Source organism: Aythya fuligula, chromosome 3, assembly GCF_009819795.1.
Source record: "Aythya fuligula isolate bAytFul2 chromosome 3, bAytFul2.pri, whole genome shotgun sequence".
Lineage (NCBI taxonomy): Eukaryota > Metazoa > Chordata > Aves > Anseriformes > Anatidae > Aythya > Aythya fuligula.
In genome coordinates, this window is record NC_045561.1 from 4412021 (window position 1) to 4434935 (window position 22915).

The 22915-nt window shown below is 35.0% G+C and overlaps 1 protein-coding gene across 4 annotated transcripts in view; it reads right to left on the reverse strand.

The window, feature by feature from the left end:
* USP34 (ubiquitin specific peptidase 34) overlaps window positions 1-22915 on the reverse strand; it is a 127505-nt gene that overhangs the window by 77255 nt on the left and 27335 nt on the right. For all 4 annotated transcript variants that reach the window (XM_032184082.1, XM_032184083.1, XM_032184084.1 and 1 more), the window contains exons 6-8: window positions 18850-18917; window positions 11739-11931; window positions 6023-6084 (exon numbers count right to left, since the gene is read on the reverse strand). In XM_032184082.1, coding sequence (XP_032039973.1) covers window positions 6023-6084; window positions 11739-11931; window positions 18850-18917 — 323 coding nt within the window. The remainder of the gene's footprint in view (window positions 1-6022; window positions 6085-11738; window positions 11932-18849; window positions 18918-22915) is intronic.

A 22915-nucleotide genomic window follows, 5' to 3' on the forward strand; every position in this document is an offset into this window, starting at 1 on the left:
AAATACTACGATTTGTCTTAAATTACAATTTCCCAACCCATAGTCTTGAAAGCTGAATTGAGCTTGCAAAAACATTCCCTCACTTACAGCCTGTTTGCCCCCAGCTCATTCTTCTTGCTTGATATTGCCTTCCCCTGCTGTGGGCAGAAGGGCTCCTGCTACATGACCACCATATAGCCAGAAAGCACCCGAGTTTGCATGTTGCTCATAGAAAAGGTACCGATCTGACCACATGACTGAGCATACACCCGCCTAGATGCAGGAGACCTGAATGGAGGCATTTCTGGATATGTGAAAAATGTCATCTCCATAAGAGGCAACTATGTTAACACCAGTCATAAGCCAATTTAAGTCTTAATTTTGTTCCAGGACTGCTTAAGTTTCTACTTGGATCTGAATTTTCCAACCTGAATCTTTGAGAACTGATCCTAAATAAACACTTCTAGATTCAGCACACATTGCCAATACGAAAGGACATACTACTCGGGGTCTATTTAAGCTGAATACTCCTGCTAGTGGCACAATGTCCATTAGACATTGTATCCGGAGTTGTACGTTGCATTTTGGCTACTCTAAAAGAAAGAATAAAAACTTCCATGCAGAGTGAGCTCCTACATATTTTATTAAATGCATATGACAATTCATCTCTAATCAGCAAAATTTTTTGAGAAATAACGGATTATTCATCTGAAGGAGTACCTTTTTTAACACGTCTTCTCAAAGGCAGAAAAATTTCTTATTTTACTAGTGAGCTAGACTGTGCTAAAATGACATCTCAGATTTCTGAAAGTAAACACCCATTTGATATAGATTTATTGAGGATGACCAAGAACAAGAAGATCCTTGTGAAAGACAGAATGCAGCTTTTGTGTTTCCCTGCAAGAATTGTTCCTACAACAAAGTTTTGCTGAAGGCACACCGATCACTAAATATACTGGGTTTCTGAATGACAAAGCTACTACCAGCACTATTTTGTTCTCTGCTATACTGAGAAATATATTAATGAAAGCGGAATCAAGAATTTACCAAGAAAAGCTCATTTCAGTGTAAATGTTGTATGTCAGACTTCCTGAACACTTCCTTTTCAGAAAAAGTTTTTTTTATCTATTGGTTTTCCTCAGTATGTTTCCTCACCTTCAGAGTGAACATCTCAACTCACAAGCAGCTTCAGAACTTCACACAGACAAAAAAAGCAGGGCAACCCAGAATTACTTTTTACTACAAGAATTAAAGCATTATCTCCTGCATTGTTCAACATGGTTTCATTCTGGCTTTCAGCTATTTTAGAATTCCTTTCATGTAAGTCTGTATTCTTCAAAATTCAGAAGTACTTTTCAGAGCGATTTGCAAATTATTGTCTGATTATTACTATACAATAACTCTATGAGTCAGGCAATTTAGCAGGAACTAAATTTTCAGTGAAAAGATGCTCAAATTTTCTTCTAAAAAAGTTCTCGAAAAGGTTTTAGAATAATTTTCCTCTTCATACAAAGGTAAACAGTGAAAGACACACATTATGAAGGTGTGAAGGTGCTACAAGTGAAGGTAGCAGCCACTCCAGTTTAATTGTCTCTAAATGCTTTTCATACTGGAAAACTACACAACGTATTAGGGTAGATGGTCTCCAGACTTCATTAATTTCTCCCTATACTTTTAATAGAATTCATAGTCAATCCACATATTTCAAAACTACCTGGTTTAGATTCAAGAAATTAAACTTAAGCATTTTTGACATTAGTTTCCCCAGGCATTCCATGAGACTTTGGGAGGGGAAGCAATGTAATTTCTGATATAACTGGATGTTTGTGAACTGCATTTTTGAAAGGTGAGCGTTAGAGCTTGAATTCCATTCATTACTGTAAATAAAACTATCCAGAAGGAAACTACAGTGTGCACATTTTCCTGGTAGCTCCAAGAATGTCTCCCTAAAGGAGGACTGGGTTAAAGTCCTAGAAACATTTTAATCTAAGGCTGTGGCGCAATACTTGGTAGCCACATGATCACCCAGATCCAGGAAACAATCCCACAGCAAAATAACCCCCCAAAATAAAACCTTTTGTTATCCAGCCAGTCAATTCCCAGCACAATTCACCATGAAGCTACAAAAACACACTAGTTCTGTACTGGATGAAACGCAACAGCAAGTCAGCAATGTCACTGAAACAAATAACGTAAAACCTTTAACAAAGCATGTAGCAAGAGAAGGAGCACCTTGCAAAGGACAAACACTAACATTTCTTGACCAAGTCACTGAAATAGTGTCTACAACAATAATTACACATGGGAAGCACTGATCTTAATTATATAGGATCAGAAATACAAAGAGGATAACACCACACACCTTCCAAAAAACATTCATAACACGTGGTTTTGTTTACCATCCTGCACTTTCCTATTTGACACTCCACAGGTTCCAAAAACAACAATCAGACAACATCTTGCATATTTGTTAAATTACCTATGCCACTAGATAGCTGTATACCACTAGAAAGAAACATTAGTGTTTCTAAAACAATTTTGTCTTAATTAGTGTTTCAAAAAATACTGCACTTTTTTCAGAGAAAATCTGAGAAGGTTCCTGGAACGTGGAAACAGAGGGGAAGGGATGTTTAAATTGTGTTGCCATAAATTCAGTTGGTGAGCTAAGGCAAAATATGAGAAAGGAAGACTTAACACGAGCTAAGAAAGCAGTGGTGAAGGGAAAAAAAAAAAAAAAAAAGAAAAAAAAAAAAACAACACAAAACTTGTAGTTTAATATCTCAATATACAAGGAAAGAGAGGGAAGAGAAAGAAGAAAAGCCTAGATCTTTTTGTTCACAGGTGAAAGGAATTTTGGACACCTGAAATTACTCTGTAGAAAGCTTTTAAGTGAGGGCAGCCAGGTTCTCAAATGAGGAAGGAGGTCATCTCAGCATCAACCTGAATCCTGAAACTCAAATACTTGGCTGCCTGCCAAGTGCAAACGCAAAACAAAATCTCTCTTCATACCTGTTATTTTCACAGACCGGCAGTCTCCTCATTAAAGAAAAAAGAATATTTCTTCTTCTTATGGTCTAAATAGCACAAAAAATCTTTCTGTCTATGAAAGGAATGATCATTTTTCACTAACTGACATCGGGAAAATAGTTTTAGTAATCACTGTTCAAAGACCTGAAGACTCTTCTGTTCAATCTCATTATTTTTAGCTTCAGTAGATTTCATACTCTTCAGTACCTTAGATAGTGCTCTGATGCCAAACTTAAGAGCCAGGAACAGCTAAATTAAAGGTATCTGTCTCTGTGATATTATGAAGTTGAGCCTTAAGACACTGCACATAACTGGACAATATGCCTACTAAGCCAGCACAAACCCTCAGCTCTGCAGAAGACGGTCAAGTAAACTAAATCTAAAAAGACATGCAAATACCTACAGCTAGAGAACAGATTTCCCTATCTTAGCTTTCTGCTGCTTTCAAATGAAAAGTTGTGAAACCCAATGTTTTTCCTAGACAGAAAATGCTTTAGCTGCCTTTCCACAGAAAAATTTGCAACCCATGCAGATAAAAGTGGGAAGCTACTGTTGCAAAACATTTGCTAAAAAATTTTGATGATACTTCTAAACAAAAGGGAAGAGCTAGAACTAACTCATAGCTCTTTTAGAAAAAATACAAAAAGATACCTCCCGCAAACCCACCTTATCAAGATACAGAAGCAGAAATCCCAAAGGTTGACAGTTCCAAATGCATCTGGAAAAGTCAAAACACATAATGGGGATGACCAGACATAATGGAAAACATCTTCCTTTGACAAACCTGCAGAGGCTACAAAGGTACAAAATAAATCTTAGACTTCCTTTCTCCTTTGACTAAGTAAAAAAAAAAAAAAAAAAAAAAAAGGAATGAAAAGCTTTCCTTTTGCTGCTCATTCAATCACTGCCAGCTCTGTAAGTGCTTTCTGATCCAAAAATTTCTCATGAAGAGAGTCTCTAATGAGAAGGAAGCTTTGTACTGCAGTTTGTTCAAACTGCAGAAGTAAGACATGTTCCCCATCCTTCTGCACCAGCCTTTTGCCATTATTTGGCCAGCAAAATACCAGGATAACTGATTGCAAAAGACACGTGAAGACGAGCAGCAACACTTGATATTGATTTGTTCCCAACTTTTCAGGTAAAACATCGGAACGACTGGAATTCAGATTTTAAAAATCACATGCTACAAAAGTGCAAAAGAAGGTCTCCTGTTTGTGATGCATTCCTTTCAAATGACAGGCTGTTTACAGATGCCCTTGCCAAGAAAGTAGTATCTCAAATGAGGACTTGACAATTTCCTTCAGCTTTAAGATAACTCTGATCTTTTTGCATAGTACATCCACTCTTCTACAGGGAACTTACAGTACGTTGTTAGTGTTTTCCTTGTTAGTATTCCTTAATTAGTTACTACTTGTTAAAAACAATTTCATTCACACTATACTTCAGAAGGTAAATTAACCAAGAATCACCCTAGTTTCAGAGTTTTAACGTAAAGGAAGGATGGGAAAAAATGGATAAAACTGAGATTTGGCTGTTACCACTGTAACAATACACCACAACTGGCAGTACAATACTGAAAATACCCCAGCTAACCAAGCCACCTCACATATTCAATGCACTTCTTAAAATGCTCATTTTGCATAGCCTAAAAGCTAGTTATACTCCTCTAATATTTACTTCTACTGCTACACAACTAGTGGCTTTGGAAAAAAAAACACACCTCTCAGGGAACAAATAATAATCTTTGTTAGTAATGCAAATCTTTGGAAGCATACAGGAGCTTAATGAAATTACATTCAGGTCTCGCCAGATCATAATAAGATATTTCCATCATACTTGCAGAGAATTCTTTTTTTGTTTCTTTTTGTTTGTTTTTTTTTTTTTTTTTTTGGATACTATGTATCAAAATTAACTTTTAAATAAATGGATAGCATGGACTCATGCTCACCTATTGACTTAATGATGAATGATATGAAAAAATTGATTTCAAGCAGTTATGTGTTCTGTATTCTCAAGGTATTTTCATATATTTACGGAAGCAAAAGTGTGCTACATTCTGATTCTTTATTTTAAAAATATCAACCTATTACCACTTTAAACATTCAAGTTGCTATTTACATGAAATCTACGGCATTGCGGTCTTGACTGCTGCTACATTTGAACAAGCAGGTGTTAAAGAAAACCATCTATAGTAGAACTACCCACATAAAAAGCAAGCCAACTGCTGCTGCAACAGGAGAGTGTGTCTCCAGTGAAACAGATAATGCGTGTGGCTATAACCCCCAAGATAAACATAAAGAGCATATCACAAATAAAATCCTTGGTATCCTTTAGATAATTTGACTATTATTTCAAAAGAATGGTTATTTCAACTTCCTAAAGACATAATTTTGTCTAAATCTTAAGCAGTTCTAACATTGATTTTAGAGTTGTTACAAAAATAGTACATTTCCTCATTGGAATACAATCCCACACATGAAGCTTCAAAGATTTATAGGAGTCTTCTTTAGAATTGTGAAACACACCTGAATTACACAAACACAGATTTTGAAGAAAAACAACACACAGTTCTAAAAGCACAGCCTCAGAGAATTCATGAAAACTAATAACAGGGATAGGTGCCAGTGATGGCCAAGCAAGCTTTATTTAAATAAATTATTTGGAGCATTGTTAAGGTGGCAAAAATACTACTTGCATATGAGTTAGCTAGTTCTTATTTATACATGATAACTGATGTGTTCATTATTTCATAATCTACATTTTTCTAAAGGTTGCTTTATCCCTTATCTTTAAAAAACAAAACAAACAATCAAAAAAAAAACAGTAAAAAAAAAACAGAAACGTTTAGAAATATTTTGAAGTTACCATTATAAAACAATTTATTACACCCTGATTAGAATATTTCTGATAACACCCCAGCTTATCACTACTCCCCACTGGGTTAAATCCATAACAATACAAAAGAACCACAATCAGACAGAGCACTTAAAGTATTCATAATAATGTTCCTACTTACGTTTCTGTGTCTGAAACTAATGACTCATTATTACACACATCATTGAAGGTATGAAGTTGATTCTATAGTTAGAAAAAGGAAAAAAAAAATTAAAATTTTATCTAAATATTTTGCGAGGTAGTCCTCTTTAATAAATAATATTAATGACAGTGAACATTCTTCCTAATACTTTCAATGTTTTTAAATACAACTCTTTGACAGAAATTGAAACAACAGGCATTCTAGTAGGCAAGAAGGATTTTTTTTTGTTTGTTTGTTTTTAAATCAACCTTTCTTTCATTAAACCAATTAAATAATGTTAGGAAACTCTGCCCTCTATGGAAATCAAAGCAAGGCATCTAGCAGTAACTCTGCACACAGGTTTTTATGAGACATGAAACTCACACTCTGCAAAGTAATGAGTAGGGTTGAGTCCCCCATTGTTGTACTGTAAAGCTTACTACAACAGCAAAGATTTCAATACTGATAATGTGACAAAAGAAAGCCTATAAAATTGGAGAGTGAAAATTACAGAAGACTATATATAATGAAACTTTTTTCACTATGTCACAAAGAAATGAAAAGCCTATTAAAGTATTACATCTTGCACACTAATCATCCCATGTTTACACAACACCTCAGTAATTCATGAACCCCAGATTTTTGTGGTCGTATACTAATTGGAATTTTGTTTAGGTTGCCAAAATTCCTTGTTAATATCCTTGAAAATTCAAAATTTTGAAAAGCTGTAGCTGATAGTGGTTGTGTTTTTTCCTCTGTGTGTGTGTGTGGGGGGGGAGGGGGGGGTGGCTCATTGGTTGGTTGGTTTTTGTTAAATTCAGTGCCTTACTCTATTTACAGGAAAGAAACTTTATTTACTATGTTAGCGTATGAACTCCATGCTTTGGAAATCCACGTGACTTCAACATATCATTAGCATTAATAATAATTATTAATCTCACTGTCAGCTATTTCAATCATTTACTAGTGTTAACTAAAACAGATTCAAATAATACGAGACAGAATAGCTTGTGGGGATTCCATCACCACTTATAAAAAAAATGTCTTTAAAAGTGAGATGTTTATCATCATCTGAAACTTTGGTCAAGGTAGCATGAGAAATTTGGACCGATGGAATACCTGAAGGTTATGATGGAGGAGAGTGAGAGTAAACAAGGAGTACTGGGGATTTTAAAATAAAAGCTACGCACAAATTTTATTCACGTTTTGTTAAACTACAGGATCTACATTTTAAAAAACATAAAAAAATATATGCACCTTTAAACATTTAGAATTTCTCTAGTACTTAGAAAGGCTTTCTTTCCATATGCACTTTCTCTGGAGATGTGCTCTCAAAAAAGACCATGAAACTGTTTTAACTCTCTACTATGCAACTTGACACAATTGGCTGAAATCACACCGGTTTTCTTCCACATCTGTAAGCCTAAAGGGTCTTTATAGAAAATACTAATTTCAACCCTCAGAACCAACTTTCCAGATATATAGATGACCGTTTCCAATTCTTTAAATGTATATGATATTTTTAAACATTTAAAATTACATTATGAAACTTTTTGGTCATCTTGTCATCAAAAACATTAAAGACACAGGAATGAAGTTTTTGAAATTCAAATTAAAGTTGTTGCATAGCTTCTTCAAAAAAGTTATTTGTTTCTTTCTTGAAACATCTCAAGCTCACACGCTCTACAATTCTGGTGAGTTAATCTCCTTCAGACTGTACAGAAAGATTTATTTGTGCCTAACCTCAAAAATTTTAAAGTGAAAACATGTTTTTGAAGAAGTAAAATTGAAAATGAATTAAAATTAGTGAGACAAGAGAGCCTGATTACACCATTATTATAGATAAGCTATTAATAGATATTTTCAAATGAAATACATTTAGGAGTGGAAAAAATATATGAACAGAACTTAATGAACAAATTGTTATGGCTCATTAGAATTGGGTCAAATAAAGAAGTGAAAGGTCACTGGTATTTCTGAAGACTCATGCCCCATCTCAAAATGTTTTCAAAAGTATTAAAAAGTGGAAGAGCATCAAAGTATGACCATTATTGATTTTAAATCTATGGCCATGTGTTGATCCAAACTTCCAATACAAAATCCTTACCCAAGAGAATTCTGATGAAAGCTTTTCTTTTTCATATTTGCAGGTTCAAATAATTTATACAACTGGTCTTAGATCACCAGCACAACAGTGCAATACAAAGTACACGTGGGATAGTGCCGCACCACCTTAGCCTCACTCACCTCCAAACCTTTTTTTTTTGACTTCATTTGGTTACTATGAAAAGCCAAAGGGAGTAACATACTCTCACAATTTTGCAAGATATATGAAAGATTGCACGAAAATAAAGAGGCCTCTGCCCAGACACTACTTAATCTAACATAAACGTATTATTTGCAAAGTAAAACAGAAGAATGAAGTTTTCAGCAAAGAACAAAAAGGAATCTCCCTAGCTACTCTTGTCTCCAGACCCCGGCATCAAAAGAAATTACACTTTCTACATTAGAAATCAACATCGGAAGAATAAACAAGCAGTGTGCAAGTTTGTACTGAATTTATTCTGGGAAAACCCTACAATGTTACCTTTGTATTTTCACTAATTCACAGAAATAAAAATGTGTTGAAAACCTGAAAAAGGAAGGATGCCCAGATTGGTTATGAGAATTCATTTTCACATATTCAAGTTCATCTGTAACTGGAAGGACATGAAAAAAAAAAAAAAAAAAAAAAGAGTCCCATCTGTGATGCAATAGTAGAGAGAAGAGGGTATTTTAGAACTGAATCTCCTCAACTGATGGATGACTGGGAGATGAAATCAAAAAGAACCAAGGTAACAACAAAAATAAAACTCCAGGTATATCCTGGTTTACACTTTGCTGTAGTTTTCTGTAGCTATTTCCAACTTGATATTCAACCTAGTCAAGCTTCCACTTTGCTAAAATTAACCTACATGTGTCTGTCTTCAACCTTGTTTTGTAAATAAGAACTTAAGTCAGATGATATGACACATTATGTATACACTACTCCCTCAAGAGAGGCAAGTCTATATTTGGTGGTAAGCAAATATAATCCCTGTATGCCATACAGCACATATTCTGTGAGTCTCAAGAGGTTTCATGAAACTGAAAGGTTTAATTTTAGGACTGGTCATGTTAGCTGTTAGGCAGGAAAAAAAAATCTCTTGGTAGACACAAATCAATACCTCCATGTTAGAACACATGCATCTGTTTAGATTCATTTACGTTTTCGGTCAAAAATATCCCTCTCCATAATGATGGCAAAAGCATCTTTATCTTGCAAAAGGAATAATTAGACATGCCACAGAACTTATTTGACCAGCTCTGTATTGTTCTTGATCCTGTGAGTGAAGTTAGAAATGCATATCTGAGTCAATTTTCCATATAAATAACGAGAAGATATTTTTCTTTGAAATAAAATGTATATTTGAAAGTTCACACTTTTGAATATTTTGCATAAAACTGCGCTGCAAGTTTTCTTTGAATCTTCACATCTATTTGAGAAATGAAGTGACAAATTGCTTCAAGGCTAAATTCTCAACTTTAGGCAAATGGAAGTCCAGGAAATGAAAATATTTTCCAGTTGCAGTTATCTTGGTTCTAAAGTCTTAAATACATACAGGAGGCTGAAATTGTGCTGATTGAGAAGAACACTTCAATGGAATTACTTTAACAAATTCTAGCCATCAAAGATATGAATAGAAAAAAAAATCAGAAAAGTAGTAATGAAAGTACATCAGTAATAGATAAGGTTGTCTGAAAATACTACCTAACTAAACTGACCTACATTACATATTTTTAAGTAGATCCTTGCTTGCAAAGAGGACACAAAACTTCAGTAAAGAAGCAGTCAAATTTTCTGAAAATTTTGGTTCAAATTTCACTCTCAAAGTTGCACAAATCTGGCAATCAAAATAGTTCCAGGCAAAGCATACCAAACAAAGTAGAGCAAAATTCAGAAGCCAAACAAGAAAAAGCAAATGATGCTTCCAAAGACATCTTCCTGAGATCTTTAAAAAGAGAACCAAAAAAGAGAAATTTTTTATTTGAATGAGAAAGAATAATGAACTGTCTCAGAGTTCCAGAGTAGTTTTAGAGACTATTCATACAAAAAATTAATAACTTATTAACAAACAATATTCTTTTTTTTTTTTTTTTTTTTTGTATGTGTGTGTGTGTGTGTGTTTTGGTTGTTTTTACAAGCTGAAACCTATTTCTTCTATCTAAAACTACTGTAGAATATTGCTTTTGGTAATACATACCTGTTATTAAAAATATCATTTTTACATTATATATCATAATATTTATAAATTGCAAGTTTGTAACATATTTATAAGTTGTAACATGGTAACAAGAGGAGGAGGGAGGGATTATTTCTATGTCCAATCAATGGACGTATTTTAAAATACATCTACCAGATATTATGAGAGATCTGTAACTGTATAAATAATAAAGGACATGGAAATGAAAAGTCAAAACAAAAATATATGCCATATTTCCACCTTAGACTTCATCAACTCAACTCAAATCTTCTTACACAAAAAAAGTCCAAAAATTCAATTTACACTAATTAATTACGACAGAAAATTAGAATTCAGGCATTGAGTGTGCAAAATATAGCACTTATGTAAAGTCATAAAAATGTATATAAATTGCATATAGAGTAACAAATACATGCTGTCACTATTTCTTCCAAAAATTACATTTCTCTACAGCTTGCCTACGCTGGACAAACTGCATTATGTTTTCATTCATATAAATACGAAACTGAATGGACGATGGATTCAGATAACTTGTCTTATATTTACTGACACTCAGTGATGAAAAGAATCACTGAGTGATACTGTGTAATCTGTTAGTCAGAGATGGTTAAATGTGCTCAGAAAAGACTAAAAAACTTCAGCAGAACATGTTTATTCATTTTAGTGTAGTTTGTTCCTATTCATCATTTTGTGCATTAAGGCAGACATGACAATATGACCTATAAATCTTAAATACAAGAGTGTCAGCAAAACACAAAATTGAAAAGGCTCAGGTTAATAAAAAAAAGTTTGAAAGTTCACTTCTATCCCTGTGTGACTATAATGCGCACGTAGGAAACAATGACAGACAAAGGATGCCCAATGTACCTTGGCTGGTGCCATGTGGAGCATTTCCATAGGAAAGGGAAGAGTGGGGGTTCTGGTTTTAATCTATTTCTATTTAATACTATTTACATTTACCTATTCAATTCGGTCTTCTGTTAATTGATGCACTTTCTTGAGAAACAGACTATACTAAACAAACAGGAAAAAGAGGTATCTACAGTCTGAAGAAGTGGCTACACTACAGTCAAGACACTGTAAAGGTAAAAATCCAAACAGACTGAAAGCGTTTGTAAGCAACAACTATAGCCATGTCAATGGACTTAATTTTACACACCTTGTTGCAAAACATGGTTATAATACAGTTTTGTTTAGAATGGTAAATTGTTCAGGAAATGTGTTATAGTTCCACATACTGCAGAACACAGACATGTCTTAGTCATATCTCTCAGTGCACCTTACATTCAGAACCACAACTGTAATTTCCTAACACTGCATATACAAGGATTCTCTTGTTTCACACATTAAAAATGCTCCCAAATAAGTCAGTATTGTAAAACACAATAGAAACATTATTTTTCTAAATATTTATATTTTTAAAAAGTTCTTACTGTTATTTGACTCAGCCCAGCCAATCGCATTGTTAGAGTTGGAGACATAAAGTATTTAAATGCAAGATCAAGACTTTCTTTATCAAAACACAAGGCTGTATCCAATGGTTCTTTAACTGTGCTCCACATTAAATCTGCCATGTTCCGGGCTGCGCTTTGTCTCAATTCCTGGTCTGACAGTTTACATAAATACCTGGAATAAATTACAAATGGAAGAAAAGAAAGAGTATGATTCAAACTAGAACAATCCTAGAACACCATCTCGATTATAGCAAATATGTGTTTCCAACAGCTGTAGGAGTAACGAGTTAAAATATCACTATCAATAATATATCAGAAGTTGACAACAACGAAAAAAAAACACCAGGAAAGAACAGAATTATGTAAAATACATTAAAAAGGAAATACATTTCTGACTTTAATCCTCTTCAAATTTCTTTGTTGAAAAAACAGATACCCACAAAATGACATGAATCCCACACAGTTCTTTGGAAATGCAGATTGGAAGCCTTCAGTATTCTGAAGTTTCGGCTACATCCAACCTAGATTTAACTACGCAGAAATGTGTTAAAAATCCATTTGTTTGACAGCCTAAGTCTGGATCTATCCTTGGAGACTGGACAAATATATGCAAGAACCTTTTAAAATATAAAAGAGATATTAAACTACACTTCACTAGATTTATACACCAATCCTTTGCATTTGCATTGTATAAACATTAGTAAATTAAGAAAAGAAAAAATACAGGCCCTGCTTCTTATTTAGACTGAGGCCCTTTTTCACAGCTCTTGTGTAGTGGCCTTAAAATAAACACACTTCAACGATACTTAGCATTGTCAAACACAGCAAAGAGACTTCAGCGCAAATAATCAAAGACTGTGCATCTATGACAGGAATCACTGATAAGTAACAGGAGGACAAGAGAAGGACCACTGGGGGCCATCGTAACCAGATTCCTCACCGTTATCAATTGTAATATTTATTTTCTTATGTTGAGCACTGAAAAACAGATAATGGCAAGGAAGTAATGCTTCTGTGCTATGATTTCTAAACAAAACAAAAAGCTGCAATGAAAAGGCATAACTCATTTGAAAAAGTTCAGCAGCAAACCCAACCTAATCACCTATTTCTAATCTACAGACAGGTGAGAGGATTAGAAACACTGATGAAAAAATTCATTGGTCTCTGTTACAAAATGTAATAATCTCAAATATCAGTAATCTTGGCCCATTTTTTATCTCCACATTTTTACATGCAAACTATAATCAGTGCTGGTTCCCAAACCTTTTCAGTCATAATTTAAGCTATGGGGGAAGAAATGTCTTTTTCCAAGATGGGAAACGCCATCTTTCTGAGGAAGCACGTCAAACTTGACCCTACCTCAAAGTGAAACTGCAACTGAAGAAAAGCCCGTGTACGACCAAAGCCTTTATTTCTGCTTAAATACTGGCACAGGCTTCCTAGAGAAGTGGATGATGTCCCATGCCTGTCAGTGTTCAAGAGACATATGGACGATGTCCTCAGTAACAGGCTTTAACTTTTGGTTATCCCTGAAGCCGTCAGGCAGTTGGACCAGATGATTTTTGCAGGTCCCTTCCAACTGAACTATTCTATTCAGTTTTATTTTAGAATGCACATTAAGTGCTACTTGATTGTTTTGTCAGGATTTCAGAAGATCTTGAAGGTGTTAAAAGAAATTAACAAATTCTCACTCTACATATAACAGATAAACAGTGCATGTGTGTAACAGGCAGGAATGGGCATGGATCAATTTACACAGAAAGGAGGATGCTTTGAGGCTTCACTGCATTTCACTAACAAGGCTATCATCTGAAACCCTGCTTACACTAGAAAGTTTGGTGAAGCAACTATGTTGATCTAGTTAATGTAACGAAAGTTTTGATTCCTATGCAAGTATCAATGTAAGCCCACTTTTATTCATAAAACTTACACCGCAGCAATATTTTTAAGGTTCTTTTAATTTATTTATTGTATTTAGTCTAAGCTTATATCAGACCTGTGTCGTATTTTGTGTAGTATATAATTGATGGTGCTTTTAAAAAATTCTACTTTTATAATTTAACGTACACTGTAGGTGCATTTTCAGAGCTACAGAAGTACTCCAACAGTACGATCTGCTTTGCCCAGGGTCTAGAGAAAGCTACAGAGAAAGAGCACTTTTTGTTTGTTAATTTGCACCGTTTCTAAGCCTTTTTAATGTTACTAGGTTATTCTAAGAGCTAAGCACAGTATAGATGTAGAGTCACAGAATGGCTGAGGTTGGAAGGGACCTCAGGAGGTCACCTGGTCCACCCCCTTCTCAACCAGGGCCATGTCCAGATAGCTTTTGAAGATACCATACTTGCCTTTCCAAGTATAAATGGATCTACATTAGAAAGTTTATTGGCACTATTATGCTGGTCATCAATTAAATACGATCATATTTTTATTACCAGGATTAAATCTGCTGAAACTTGCAAAGTATGCTAAGCTTCATTTTAGTTGCGGAAGGATACAGTGGCCTAGGCCCGTCTCTATCAGTTAACAGCGTCCATTTTATGCTTTTACTGGTATAACTTAATTTTTAACAAAAATTAAATCTTTAGCTAGTACTGGCAATTAATACGCATCTTTCCTTACACCGACTAGCTGTAAATTTACTGCACTGCTTTGCACAAGAACAGTGTCACTGGAGCAAGACAAAAGGCCTTGTCAGCCCAAAAGAGACTCTCTAAAAGCAGATGAAAGATTTGTCCCGTATGTTACAAGAAAAAAAAAAAGAAAAGATGAAACTATGTACTACTGTGAATTAATTTATCTCTTCCTTTTATACTTTCAAATTTCTCATTAACCTATGGCCATTAGTTTCACAATTGCGTTTGTATGAAAAACGAACTTCTGTTAAGCCTGCAACCTGATGACTGCAGTGGATGTTCTCCTCTTTTCATTTTTGAAAAACTGAATAATCATTCCCTATTATCTTCATATTGTTGTCTTCATATCACTCATATAACAGCCATTTTTGTCCAAAAAAAAAAAAAAAAAAAAAAAAACACACTAGACTGCCTCTTCTCTTAATGACAGTTTTTGTCTACCTGCTTCGTAACCCTTTCTATCACCTCAGTAGTTGTTGTTACCTCTATGAAATGGTATTAACAAAACATACACATATATACATTAATTTTTAGAAGTTTTAGTCTGCTGAAACTATTTAAAGTTGCTGTATTTGGGGATAGAGTTCAGTTTTAAATGTGTATTTCCATTTTTATGTAACGCGTACAATCACGTCTCGTGCGTCAGGACTTTAGCTACACAACTGTGAAATAATCTTTTTTCCCATAGTATGACTCCTTTGGACCACAGCTACAAAAAGTATATCAAGCCAAATGAGTCAGGGCTCTTCAGCATTACCAAGAATTAACTTAAGTGCCTAGCTACTGTCTCCTGACTGAAAACGTCAGGCTTATTACAAGAGTTTTTCATGACATTTAGTAGCAAAGAGTAGTCTTGGGTACTTCCATAAAATTCAAATTCTTAAGAAAAATACTTCTAAGCAGTAATTTGAATTCTTTCAGCTCCATTCTGTCTCGCTGTATTGCACAGAAAGCACCATGGATCAACAATTCCGTTTGGAGCTTCCACTCCCTCTGCATACACCAGCTCTGTGCTTGTGCCCTGTTCTGAGACTAAAAGGCTAACGCTGGAGAAAACTGCCACACGCAATTTCCTCTCAGTGTGTTTTAGAACAGAACGTCCCACTTCTTCCTAACTGGGGCAGAGACACAAACCCTTTGTAAACAAAATATCTCAAGATCGGTCTGAAAAAGGGACAGAGGAAGAAGGAAGAGCAAAGAAGGGGTTAGAACTAAATATGATATCGATCAGTAGTGTTGCTACACATAGCTCTCTCAGATTTTACCAGAGGAACATTTAGTAGGTGATACCACCTGTGAAGTCAAAGAAAGAGGAGTTTTAGGTCTTTCCCTTCATACTATCCAAGACTTTCTAGTGGTTTATAGAAGCACTTACAATAGCAGGCATACAAGTTTATCTCTTACTTATAAAAATGGACTTCACTGATAGCCTGTTTCCTTCTCAAGGGCACAACTATCCATGAGACCCTACGTTTCAATGAAGTTTGCTGATGAAAAAAACGTTGTCCTCAAGATGACACTGTTCATAACTACTGCCATCATGAAGCATCCCTTATCTGGCATTACGTAGAACATCTCTCACCTCTGATCTTCAGGTGAAGTCAGCTGGAATCAACTATCTTTAAGTCTTGTCTTTCTTTTTATCACAAATAATATGATAATTTTATCATGAGAGTTTTGCAATTTGAAATGAAGAACTGTAAGTTATTGTGATCAATAAAAGCTTCCTTCTGAGGAAGTCAGAAATACTTTGCTTCCTTATTAAAAGACGCCTTTTTTAACTTACATCTTTTATTTCTTTCCTAAACTGTTCAAAAGCATAGGGTTTTCAGAGGCAGGATATGAATACTATTGCTCTATTCTAATTAATAGTATTTATTAGACTTGGTTTTAACAGGAGCAATGACAACTTTGCTAGTCCAGCAATTTGGACTAACAAAGTTTATATCCTTTAGATGAGACATCTCATGAAGGCATCTACCATGTGGCCATTATCAACTACAAAGGGTAGATGTCAGTGAAGAGAAACATCTGGGCATGCACGGTAAACTGCGTTTCTAGTTGCGGGGTTTCCAACATGCAGACAACAGGCCATTTCCAATCAACACAAGGACCATGACTTAACATGTATTTGATGTAATCATCTTCTTATGAAGGTTTCTAGCAGGGACCCATCTCTTTCAGATACTCTGTGTAACAGCTGACACCAATAACATCCTCACTGACCACACATCCACCTCACTCCAGCATGGTGAAAGATGCCTCTGCAGCACTGTTGCTCCATTTGTCACCTGCCCTGGGAGAAGGGTCACACAGTGGGGTCCAGAGCACACAGGAGGCCCACTCCGAAGTGCGAGCAGTTAATTAGAACCCCAAGGGATCATTCTAGACTAACCCCCCCTCCAAGCTCTCTCAATGTCTTTGCAGAGCAGCAGAAGCTAATGCAGAACTTGTTTTAAAAGTGCTGTCTTGCAGTGCCCAGGGTTATGTTTGCTTTCAGATATGGAAGTAGAAGGCAGAGGGAGACCTTGAGACTCAATGAGGAGAGATCTGTAAGCTTGACAACCAAATGAGGTGAGCTGTATAAGCCATATTTTGCTGAAAGCATCTATGTTAACTTCTGTCCCCTGTAGAGATACAGCAGTAAAGATTTTGTTACTTGGCCTCCCAGCTTCATGTCTCACTTTGTAAGTGCATCTTCACAAAGTTTTGGACTTCATAATGTTGAGAAGTCCCAGATCTATCAGCATTCCATTGTAAAAAATGAAAACTGAGAGAACATCCTTCTCTAAACTGCTGGTGGTTTTGAAAGGTGTATCCTGTATCAATGTTACCCTTCTGATGGACACAAATGTATTGGTAATAACATCAAACATCCATTTATGACAAAAAAGTGCTGACAAAGCATGTTTTAAATTAGATGCAAATATTTCACTAGTTAAAGAGACGAGGAAAACAGAAGAATAAAGCATTTTAATTCAAGTGACCCTAATTACATCTACAGCTACAAAGTAGAACATGCTTAAAGTATGATGCCAAGCAAGGGAGAATTAACAGCAGTATCTGCAGGGTGCTTTGTTCTGTCTCACTCAAGTTCCTTCTTACCAGTCTATCTCTAATTGTTGATCCTTCAATGCTCTGTTTATTTTCCATACACTGCAAGAAGACGGTTAAGGCTCACAAACCAAATTCCCAAGTACATCAACAACTACGGGTTGAATATGTACTGGGACGAGCACTTGAAGATCCCCTGCTTGCCCCTCTGTGGCTGTTTTCCAGGCTGTTTCATGATTAATAATTACTTTTATAGGACTTCAAAGATAACACATCAGCATTAAGGGAGTGTGCACAGCTGGACTGTAACTCAAGAGTGATATATTTTAATAAAAGATCAGAATACTCTCCTGCCTGCTGGTATAATTTTGGTAGAAACCATGTTACACCAGGATAGGCCTGTAGCCAAGCAAATAATTTCTACACAGTGAAACTTATTTACAATTAAAACCAGAACATTTTAAAGTATGAAACATAGTTCTGAGCCTCACTGTTAGATGTATGTTTTTGTTGCCAATGTAATTATTATTTTTTAAGTGCGCTTTTACACTGGTACAATTAATGTAATCTGCAAGGGCACGTTTACTGATAACAGGGAAGTAAACTATGACCAGTTCAAGCACGTTTCTAATAGTACAGATACAGGAAACCCAAAGCCTTGGAGAAGTTGTGGGCACATACAAGAGCAGTGGCTTTTTATGTTGTCTGCACCAGAAAAAATTAAGTTTGGGCTACTAGCAGTGACCAGCCCCCACCCACATCCAAGCAGATATACAAACCCCAGATAATTTCATCAGCAACTCATTAGATTTTTTGCTATCGTCCTAGGAAAGGCAATAAAAATAAACTCCCTGTATAATTAAATATTTTTATAAGTACTTTAATTTTAAAGTGTTGATGATAGGCAGCTTATAAAGAAAATCATTGAGACTGAATATAGTTAGATACAGAAAAGTGCGAGTAGACTTTTGATCACACTTCAATTCATGCCAGCTGGAAATACAGAACATAAAAATGCAGAGCGGCGTTAAAACTCAGTAGATGAAATTTCAGTGACTACCTAGTACTCTTCTACTTGTATCACCTCAGTGTAAATTTTCACTGAAGTTATATGAAGATACTGCAATAAGAGAAATAATTACAATTGATCCTGACATGACATATCAGAATGGGGCTGAATGTTGTATCAAAAATTCTATTCCTAAGATTGATCTGATTGATACTGAGATTAGGTAGATAGAAGGAGCTACCTCAGCTAACTCTAAGTATTACCTTCATTCTCCTCATTGAAATAATACAGACAGAGCAATAACTTGAACAACTAGCAAGTATGTAAACTGAAATTATAAATAGGTGCTATCAAAAAGCCCTCCCAGGAACAAATTATTAAATTAAAAATTTACCTGATAACGTAAGTCCTAAAGGGTATAATGTGCTGCATGACAGCAGGGATGTGTAGCCATATTCTGATCTATAATGCAAAAACATAAATAGATAAAAAAAATCATTAATGACATTTAATAAGAATATTAAGAATGAAATATTGTTGATATATTTACATATGTGACCCCATTCTATAAAAAGGCTTTGTTGTTGTTTTCATGTTAATTTTAATAACTTGTTAATTTTCTCACTTTCAAAGCCATTAGCTGAAGAATGTGTCTGTGACTTAGAAACATGAGTTGCATTTTTTCTTCTAGTCATTCAGAAAATATGAACTTTGTATAAATAGTATCATACTGTCCAGACATCTCATTTCTGAATTTTCTGTAGTTTCTTAAGTAGGAAAACCCATTGCTCAGCCATGTGGGGTTTCTTTTCCCCTTTTTTTCCTTTTTTCTTTTCTTTTTCTTTCTTCTTTTCAAGTCTCCATGAAGAATCTTGTTCCTTACAAATCTCTCCTAAATCAAGTAAAATCATTTGACTTACATTGATGCTTTGCTTCTTATGATTTATATACCCTACAAAATAAAACTGTTTTATAACCAGCGATTAAGAGAAGTTTTTTTTACTACCACATTTGCGTTCCCATGTTTACCATACTGCCTTTACCACTTTTGCAAAACTGTATGCACTACGAAAATGTATGCACAGAAAAACACCCTGAAACAGCTATTTAGCACTGCTGTGAGGAAAAGAGGACCAACCAAACTACTTACACAGGCAAAGTTAGAAGTTCCATCTGCATTTCAAAAAGGAATGCTGAGCCTGTTAAACCTGTTACAGAAAGACAACTACGTGCCAGGTAAGGGATCTAGCACAGATGAAACATTAGCAGCTGTTACTACTGACATAATTTTAATCATGCGTGCACACATATCTTCCAAATAGCTAACACCAACAATCACTCAAGGATGAAATGCAGAAAATTCTACATTATTCTTCTTGCTAGAAGAGAAACATATTAGGCAGTAGGAAAACTGTATGGCCAGTATTTATTTTAAACATTTGTGGAATTAGCCAAATAGCTTTGAGTCAGTTCTGGAAAAAATATTTTCAGACTTTTTACTCTGTGACTGGTAGTACACAATAACAATACTAACCTATTTTGCAAGACAAACCTGCCAAATCTGCACATTGCAAAAAAATACCACATTTGGAATAAGTTTCTGATTCTACTTGGTCTCAAGAAGGAAAAAAAAAAAAAGGGTCTAGCATGCCAAATATGGGAAGTGTAACTAGAAGATTTTTTGCTAGAAACAAAAATTAAATAACATTTTGACAAGGAATTGCAATGATGACAAAGATAGTATTGTATTCAAACAATTTGATTTGGAACACAACAATCTGCTGTTTTCCATATGCGAGCCAGCAATCCACAAGGAAATATTTTTTTATGGAATAAAGGTAGTAAAAGGGTTTTATAATTTTGTTTTCATAGCTTTCATTGTTTGTCTTAATTTTCGCTGTGTATTAATTCAAACTTCTCAAGCCATTTCATTCATCTAGATGTTTGCATTACGTATGAATTTCATCCTCAGAATTGAATTAATTGATAATTTTATGTTAACAAAGGAAAATGTAATTTTTATCATGAAATTAAACCTAAATATACTAAATTAAATGACAAATTGAAATAATATCTAATATTGACTTTTTTTTTTTAATAAATCCACAACTTTCCTTAGACTTCTTAAGCTTCCACCTGCTTTTAAGATACAATATTTATTTATTGCATCTGTTCTATCCTCCAGCTTCAGAGGTTCTTTTTTATCATCTGTTTTTTATAACATAATTCATTTCTAAAAGAGTGTCTCTCTTAACAGTTTGTACTTCTGACTTATGAAGATTCACACAGTAAAATTTAATGAACATTTTTGAAGTTGTCAGCCTATTTCTACTAATTCTTCTCCACTGAGAGGGGCAACAATTCCTCCACAACATCAAAAAACTAAAATTGTTCAGAATGAAGCAACGACAGACTTTACCAGGGATATTTAAACCCTCCACAGAACAAGCTGGAGGTCATGGATTTCTCTGCATCTGTTAGTTCTTTAAAGAGACCAACATAATGTCAGGTAGTTAAGCTGAGCAAATACCACAGAATATGAAATATGGGAAGAAAGGTGGAACCAAGTATATGACTAAAAAAAGGAGCAAAGGAATACTCTTAGGAAGGAACAGTCCTACCACAATAATGTTGCTAAGAAAGCATCTTGCCGAGCAGCAAGTTGGAGAAAAACCAAGACTGCCAACTAGACAACTCCCTGGGTGATGCAAATTGTGTTATATTACATTTGCTGGCTTTATTACAAACATAAACTTGTCTGATGAAGGCATTTACTCAAACTAGATCTTCTCTATACAAGAATTCAAGCAAACATCTTTTCAATAATTTTTCTGTCCTCTATACAAAGGAAACGCCACTAATAATAAGTAGCTCAGTTGCCCTGAACAATTTACTGATTTGTGCTAGTGGTCTTCTCTTAAATGAGCCTTTGCAGTGCACTTGATGAGACATACACCATTCTTTGTGAAAGAAACAGTGCGAATGCTTTCCAAGTTGAATGTTACTGCTTGTTAGTAGATGATTGATTTGACTTTGGTTTACTGTTTCCAACTTCATGTATTACACTTCCTGGAGCTTACTAAGCCCAACATTTTAATGAGAAGTGATTAGTCCATCTGCACTACAGACTTTGAAATATTTTTTGAAACATTTAAAGTAGTAGCTAAAAAACTCATTTGTCCCAACGACTTTAAATAATTCCATCATTACTACCTCTAATAATCGTTAAAATAAAGGCTATTGAAATACCAGCTCTCAAGAGTTGGTGCTACTGTGAAAATGTATTTAACAGATAACATAAACTAGTTCCTGCCTTGCTCGATGGTACCACATAACAATTGGTCTGCTCACAAGTTTGTATCAGAAACTATTTGTATCAGAATCTATTTCATTTAGAACATGAAAATCAGCTACAACAGTTCAACTTGCTGCTTTGTCTCTCTGCTCATTTTAACTTAATTGAGTCAGGACATTACAGCAGAAACTCAGCTGATATACTGGAGCAAGAGATACCAGCAGGTTGTGCTGAGAACAGCCAGAGATGAAAAGCCCATCAGCTCATCACCTGAAAGCTCATCAGATCCTACAGAAAGGGCCAGAAAACCTATCTTTACAGTTTAACATAAAGAGGTGCTGCAGCAGACCTCCTGTCTAAGATTACAACTACTGAGCACATCATGGCCTTACTCATTTGTTCTCTGACCTACAAGTGAAGAACCATTACACTAAAAGGATCAGGAGGAAGCGATATGATCACCAACACCAGCTTTACTTCAGTGATTGGTTCCCTCTATGCAAACGTTTCAATACTTATTTAGAACATCATCCTGGCTGGTCAGGAACCGAACAAGGAAGGAGCAAAGATGTGTGGAAGCAAGGATCTGATTTTAAACATGTAATACTGCAATAAACCAATATAAAAATGATGTTAAACTCACTTTGTACAAGGCGTATAAAGCTATTTATTTCATTTACATCTGTACGTAACAGGACAGGACATGACTTCACATTCACATTATTGTAACTCTTCATATGTCCTTCAGAAAGAAGTTTTAATTTCTATTACCAATCTCTCTCTTCCAATCTCCTCCACTAAAATCCATTTGTAATTCTTCTAGTAAAAAATAGCTATTATTCCAAAATGGAAAAACAATGAAGGATATTGATTCTAAAACTAACTGAAAATAAAAGACAGCTCTCTCTACACTGCAAATGTTTATAACGATAAAAAATCACAGGAAACCAAAAGGAAAAGAAATCCCTTGTGCCATACAGGAAATAGGTAAAAAGTTAACGTAGCCTAAGACAGCTTAGAATATTTTCATGACACAACTTCAGGAACAAAAACGACATCTGAAACTGTCCTTACAGGTATTTTCTGAGGCTCCTACAATCTTGATGTCTAGGAATGATGAAATGATCCAAACTGGCAAAATTAATTACATGCCTACAGGAGATAT